The 7,500-nt window shown below is 41.0% G+C and overlaps 1 protein-coding gene across 1 annotated transcript in view; it reads right to left on the reverse strand.

Annotated features, from left to right (window-relative positions):
• LOC139568451 (protein disulfide-isomerase-like) overlaps nucleotides 1–7,500 on the reverse strand; it is a 40,021-nt gene that overhangs the window by 8,104 nt on the left and 24,417 nt on the right. Inside the window, exon 6 of the mRNA XM_071390273.1 lies at nucleotides 387–512. Coding sequence (XP_071246374.1) covers nucleotides 387–512 — 126 coding nt within the window. The remainder of the gene's footprint in view (nucleotides 1–386; nucleotides 513–7,500) is intronic.

Here is a 7,500-nt window from a genome sequence, read left to right on the forward strand (position 1 = left end):
GGTGGAGGGACGGAGAGGGTAGGGAGTTAGGTAGGAGGTGGAGGGACGGAGAGGGGAGGGAGGTAGGGAGGAGGTGGAGGGACGGAGAGGGGAGGGAGGTAGGGAGGAGGTGGAGGGACGGAGAGGGGAGGGAGGTAGGGAGGAGGTGGAGGGACAGAGAGGGGAGGGAGGTAGGTAGGATGTGGAGGGACGGAGGGTGGAGGGACGGAGAGGGTAGGGAGGAGGTGGAGGGACGGAGAGGGTAGGGAGGAGGTGGAGGGACGGAGAGGGGAAGGAGGTAGGGAGGAGGTGGAGGGACTATTATAGTAGTTGTGTTGTAGTACCTATCGTTCCCCTGTAGGGGGTAGCAGCAGTTTCTATTATAGTAGTTGTGTTGTAGTACCTACCTTTCCCCTGTAGGGGGCAGCAGCAGCCTGGAAGGCAGAGTAGACTGTGTGAAACCCTTCATCAGTCTTATTGACAAACAGAATGGCGTGATTTAACACTGGAGAGGAGAGGATACGGCTGGCTGTCTGCAGGGAGGGAGGGAGGGAGGGAGGGAGGGAGGGAGGGAGGGAGGGAGGGAGGGAGGGAGGGAGGGAGGGAGGGAGGGAGGGAGGGAGGGAGGGAGGGAGGGAGGGAGGGAGGGAGGAGAGACAGGATGGTGTGATTCAACACTGTAGGGGAGAGGATAAAACTGGCTGTCTGGAACAATGGGGATTATCAAGGTTTGGGCCTAAACAACTAGTGTGAGTGCCCATGCACATAAAACGGATGGCACTGTGCTCGCCATACCATCAAGTCCCGCTCAGATTTTACCCACAAAACCAAGATATTTCAGTGTGAAAATGTCTCCATTTTTAATTACTCCTGCTCAGGTTTTACCCACAAAACCAACATCTTTCAGTGTGAAAATGCCTCCATGTTGAATTAGTTAAATCTAAGTCTCGTGTCGTCACTAAGAGGAACTTTAACTTCTTGTCAATATGGGGGCGCTGTTTCCACTTTGGAAAAAATCGTGCCCAAATTAAACTGCCTCGTACTCTATTCTATATCGTACAATATGCATATTATTATTACTATTGGATAGAAAACACTCTCAAGTTTCTAAAACCGTTTGAATTATATCTGTGAGTTAAACAGAACTCATTTTGCAGCAAACTTCCTGACAGGAAGTGAAAAATCTGAAATCGAGGCTCTGTTCCAGGGCCTTCCTATTCAATTGCCTGAAATCTCTGGCTATACATGCACTTCATACGCCTTCCACTAGATGTCAACAGGCAGTGGGAGGTGGAATGGGGTGTCTAGCTTGATCTGAGGTCGAATAAGAGCTTTTGGAGTGACAGGTCTGGAAATTTCATTGTCTTCGAAGGCGCGAGAAGGAACCCCAGATTGCCTTCTGAAAAGCGTTCGGTATACACGGCTAATATCTCCGTCTCTGATTTTATTTGATACATGTGATAATATCATCGTAAAGTATGTTTTTTCAATCGAGTTTTATCAGATTATTCAACGTTTATCGGGAGTTTTGGAGGTGAAGATGGACATCTTTGCGCCACTTGGCTAGCTAAGGTTGCTAATTCGACAGGAGAGAAGGACATTCTTCTCTTTATTTCGTATTTTTGTGTGAAATGTTTAGTCCTATTCTCCGCCCTTTTAGCGGGCGCTGTCTCGCAATAACGCAAGCTGTATGTCGTACTAAAGTTATTTTAAAAAATCTAACACAGCGGTTGCATTAAGGTTGCATTAAGAACCAGTGTATCTTTCATTTGCTGTACAACATGTATTTTTTAGTAAAGTTTATGATGAGCTCTTTGATTAGATTAGGTGACTGTCCAAAATATCTCCGGAGAATGTTGTGCATTTTGGCATTTCATTTCATTTTTCACAATGTAAAACCAAGATTTGTAAATATGCAAATTTTCGAACAAAACATATATGTATTGCGTAACATGATGTTATAAGACTGTCATCTGATGAAGTTGGTCAAGGTTAGTGATTCATTTTATATCTTTTGCTGGTTTTTGCGAATGCTATCTTTGCGGTGAATGAATGCGGTTGTGTGTTTGGCTATTGTGGTAAGCTAATATAATGCTATATTGTGTTTTCGCTGTAAAACACTTAAAAAATCGGAAATATTGGCTGGATTCACAAGATGTTTATCTTTCATTTGCTGTACACCATGTATTTTTCATAAATGTTTTATGATGAGTATTTAGGTATTTCACGTTGCTCTCTGTAATTATTCTGGCTGCTTTGGTGATATTTTTGATGGTAGCTGCAATGTAAAACTATGATTTATACCTCAAATATGCACATTTTCAACAAAACATAGATTTATTGTATAACATGTTATAAGACTGTCATCTGATGAAGTTGTTTCTTGGTTAGTGACTAATTATATCTCTATTTGGTCGGTTTTGTGATAGCTACCTATGCGGTAGAAAAATTGTGAAAATATGCAGTTGAGTCTTTTGCTATTGTGGTTAGCTAATAAAAATACATATTGAGTTTTCGCTGTAAAACATTTTAAGAATCGGAAATGATGGCTGGATTCACAATTCATTTGCTGTATTGGACTTGTGATTTCATGAAAATTATGTTATATGATATCCCTGTGGCGTTAGGCTAGGCTATGCTAGTCAGCTTTTTTGATGGGGGGGGATCCCGGATCCGGGTTTGTGACTCGTTAGAGGTTAAAAACTTCGGTGAACAGGCTTTTTTTACATGATCTTTATTTTAGTGACCTTGACTGTATTTCAGCTATCCCTGAACCAGATGTCTTCAATTATATTATAGACAACCATGCGCCCTTCCAAAAACGAAGGGTTAAAAGGTTTATTTTAGTGACCTTGATTGTATTTCAGCTAATCACTGAACCAGATGTCTTCAATTCTATTGTAGACAACCATGCCCCCTTCCAAAAACGAAGGGTTAAAAGGTTTATTTTAGTGACCTTGATTGTATTTCAGCTGATCACTGAACCAGATTTAGCTTTGAGCCTTTTGGCAGATGTCTTCAATACTATACAATCATGCCCCCTTCCAAAAACGAAGGGTTAAAGGTAGACCTTTAAGACTTAACTTTATTTAACCAGGCAAGTCAGTTAAGAACACAAGCTTAGGCCCAGACTGGCATATTTTAGGCAACTGAGAAATCAATGTGTAAGACTTAACTTTATTTAACCAGGCAAGTCAGTTAAGAACAAATTCTTATTTTCAATGACGGCCTAGGAACATTGGGTTACCTGGCTTGTTCAGGGGAAGAATGACCGATTTGTACCTTGTCAGCTCGGGAATGCGATCTTGCAACCTTCTGGTTACTAGTCCAACGCTCTAACCCCTAGGCTACCTGCCACCTACCTGATCGTAAGGGGAACCTGACTAAATTCATAAAACCTGTCAAATCTCTAAAGGGTTACACTTCCTCCTGTCTGCCCCAACAAATTAATTCAGAAGTTGGCCCCATTACGGACAAAAATGGCATCATTGATGCATTTAATCATAATTTTATTTCTGCAGTCTTTTTGAAAGAGCATCTGACTCTTCTATCTCTAAGAGTGGGCTAAACGCTGATTCGGAAATGTTGCAGATTGACTCGGAAAATGTTCGTCAAGTTTTTTGCATTTCGGGAATTCCCAGAAAAAGAAGTCCTTGATGCCTTACTTGCTATAGAAAGAAATCCACCAGGCGCTGACCAATTGGAGGCAGGTCTGCTCAAGTGCGCTGCCCCCCTTCATTTCTGGCTCAGTAACCCATATCTAAAATCTAACATTGTTATCGGGAAACATTCAAAAAGTATTGAAAACAGCCTACGTGCTGCCACTCCACGAGGGCGGGGAGAGTAGAGATCTTGATAATTATCATCTCCGGGCTTCCATGTCTAGCTAAGATTCTCCTATTCTTGGTAAATAAGCAATTTCGCTTTTTCTTTTTAAAATCTGAGAATGGAATATTGAATATAAATCAATCCGGGGTTTAGGCCAGGGCACAGCATTATCACAGCAACCACGTTAGTTGTTAATGGTATTTTCAATGCTTTAGACACTAAAATGAATTGTGCTAACTTGTGTTTGTGGACCTGTCAAAAGCGTTTGATACTGTTCATCAAGCTCGATTGGCCTGGGCTCTTATATCTGCTCTTGGTTTCATGATTATCTTAGTGACAGAACTCAGGCCATCCTGATTATCTTAGTGACAGAACTCAGGCCATCGTGATTATCTTAGTGACAGAACTCAGGCCATCCTGATTATCTTAGTGACAGAACTCAGGCCATCGTGATTATCTTAGTGACAGAACTCAGGCCATCCTGATTATCTTAGTGGCAGAACTCAGGCCATCCTGATTATCTTAGTGACAGAACTCAGGCCATCCTGATTATCTTAGTGACAGAACTCAGGCCATCCTGATTATCTTAGTGACAGAACTCAGGCCATCCTGATTATCTCAGTGACAGAACTCAGGCCATCCTGATTATCTTAGTGACAGAACTCAGGCCATCCTGATTATCTCAGTGACAGAACTCATAACGAGTAATTTAACCTAAGCACCTAAGGTTTTGTCATTACATTCATGGTCCTTTGATTCTCTACAACCTACCCGTATTTTCATAGTTGATTTGTGTATATTCTGTGTATTTATGTTTGTCTGTGTAATGTGTCGTGTTATATGAGGCGGCAGGGAAGCCTAGTGGTTAGAGCGTTGGACTAGTAACCGAAAGGTTGCAAGAGTGAATCCCTGAGCTGACAAGGAAAAAATCTGTTGTTCTGCCCCTGAACAAGAGAGTTAACCCACTGTTCCCCTGAACAAGAGAGTTAACCCACTGTTCCCCTGAACAAGAGAGTTAACCCACTGTTCCCCTGAACAAGAGAGTTAACCCACTGTTCCCCTGAACAAGGCAGTTAACCCACTGTTCCCCTGAACAAGAGAGTTAACCCACTGTTCCCCTGAACAAGGCAGTTAACCCACTGTTCCCCTGAACAAGGCAGTTAACCCACTGTTCCCCTGAACAAGGCAGTTAACCCACTGTTCCCCTGAACAAGGCAGTTAACCCACTGTTCCCCTGAACAAGGCAGTTAACCCACTGTTCCCCTGAACAAGGCAGTTAACCCACTGTTCCCCTAAACAAGGCAGTTAACCCACTGTTCCCCTGAACAAGGCAGTTAACCCACTGTTCCTAGGCCTTCACTGAAAATAAGAATGTGTTCTTCTTAACTGACTTGCCTTGTTAAATAAAGGTAAAATAAAATAGATTTTTTTGTTCTATGAATTTGTATATGCAGGGCTCTCTTTAAAAAAAGACTCTGGTCTCAACGGTCTTAAAGGTACAAATAATAATACAAATAAATAAACAAGACAGACCTCCTGAAATGTTCTTACCACCAAAACTGAGTTAGTGGAGACATTTTAAACCTAGTTAGTGGAGACATTTTAAAGCTAGCTAGCTAGTGGACACAATTTAAAACTTCTTGTCAAAGCCATTTCGACTTTGTAAAAATTCGTTCCCAAACTAAACTGCCTCGTACTCAATTCTTGCTCGTACAATATGCATATTATTATTACTATTGGATAGAAAACACTCTCTAGTTTCTAAAACCGTTTGAATTATATCTGTGAGTAAAACAGAACTCAAGTTGCAGCTAACTTCCTGTCAGGAAGTGAGAAATCTGAAATCGATGCTCTGTTCCAGGGTCAGTTTATTAAATTGCATGTGATCTATGAGTCGACATGCACTGCATACGATTTCCCCTAGATGTCAGTAAGCAGTCAGAATTGGAATGGTGTTGCTAGGCAGATCTCGGGCCATATAAAGGCTCATGGAACCGGGGGTGCACTCTTTTCAACGTTCGTCATGGCGCAAAGGAGGACCTCAGGATGGCATTCTGAAAAGCTCTCGTTATAGGCCTTAGATATATCCGGCTCTGATTTTATTCGATATAGGTGTTAAAGACATCATAATGTAGTTATTTTAAACCGAGTTATATCAGTTTATATCAGTATATTGCGATTTTCGGATATTTCTTTGTGCTGCGTTATGAAGAGTTGGGCACGTCTGGGCCACATAGCTAATGTTTGCTGCTAATTCCTAAGTTGAAGACGGCAATCTACAACCGAGCAACGATGATCCCGTGTGGCTACAACCGAGCAACGATGGTCCCGTGTGGCTCAGTTGGTAGAGCATGGCGCTTGCAACGCCAGGGTTGTGGGTTCATTCCCCACGGGGGAACCAGGATGAATATGTATGAACTTTCCAATTTGTAAGTCGCTCTGGATAAGAGCGTCTGCTAAATGACTTAAATGTAATGTAAATGTAATGATTCTGGACAAAGGACCACTTGCACAAGATTCTGATGGAAGCTCATCAAAAAGTAAGAACTATTTATGAAGTTAATTCGTTGTTCTGTCGAAAAATGTAAAACTATTATTCGGCTATTAATTTCGGTGCAGTCGCTTGAGCGCACGCAGTATGTCGTAGTAACGTTAATTTTAAAAATCTAACACAGCGGTTGCATTAAGAACTAATGTATCTTTCATTTGCTGTCCAACCTGTATTTTTTAGTCAAGTTTATGATTAGTTATTGATTAGATTAGGTGCCTCTCCCAAGATTTCTCCCGACATTTTGTTGGCAGCTTGGCTACTATTCTCATTGTATAACCACGATTTGTGCCGCTAAATATGCACATTTTCGAACAAACAATATATGCATTGTGTAATATGATGTTATAGGACTGTCATCTGATGAAGTTTTGAGAAGGTTAGTGAAAAAATTAATATCTTTTGCTGGTTTATTCGCTATCGCTAACGTGCATGAATCAATGCTGCTGTGTGGTTGGCTATTGTAGTAAGCTAATATAATTCTAAATTGTGTTTTCGCTGTAAAACACTTAAAGAATATGAAATATTGGCTGGATTCACAAGATCTTTGTCTTTCATTTGCTGTACGCTGTGTATTTTTCATAAATGTTTTATGATGAGTATTTAGGTAATTCACGTTGCTCTCTGTAGTTATTCTAGTTGCTTTGGTGAGAGTTGTGATGGTGGCTGCAATGTAAAACTATGATAAATACCTGAAATATGCACATTTTTCGAACAAAACATATGCTATACAATAAATATGTTATCAGACTGTCATCTGATGAAGTTGTTTCTTGGTTAGTGACTATTTATATCTTTATTTGGTCGAATTTGTGATAGCTACCTATGCAGGAAAAAAATGGTGGGAAAAAAAAGTTGTGTCTTTTGCTCTGGTGGTTAGCTAATAGAAATACATATTGTGTCTTCCCTGTAAAACATTTTAAAAATCAGAAATGATGGCTGGATTCACAAGATGTGTATCTTTCATTTGGTGTCTTGGACTTGTGATTTCATGAACATTTTATTATATGATATCCCTGTGGCTTTAGGCTAGGCTATGCTAGTCAGCTTTTTTGATGGGGGGGATCCCGGATCCGGGTTTGTGACTCGTTAGAGGTTAAACCTAGCTAGTGGAGACATTTTAAAGCTAGCTAGTTGAGACATTT

The sequence above is a fragment of the Salvelinus alpinus genome, chromosome 2, assembly GCF_045679555.1.
Source record: "Salvelinus alpinus chromosome 2, SLU_Salpinus.1, whole genome shotgun sequence".
NCBI lineage: Eukaryota > Metazoa > Chordata > Actinopteri > Salmoniformes > Salmonidae > Salvelinus > Salvelinus alpinus.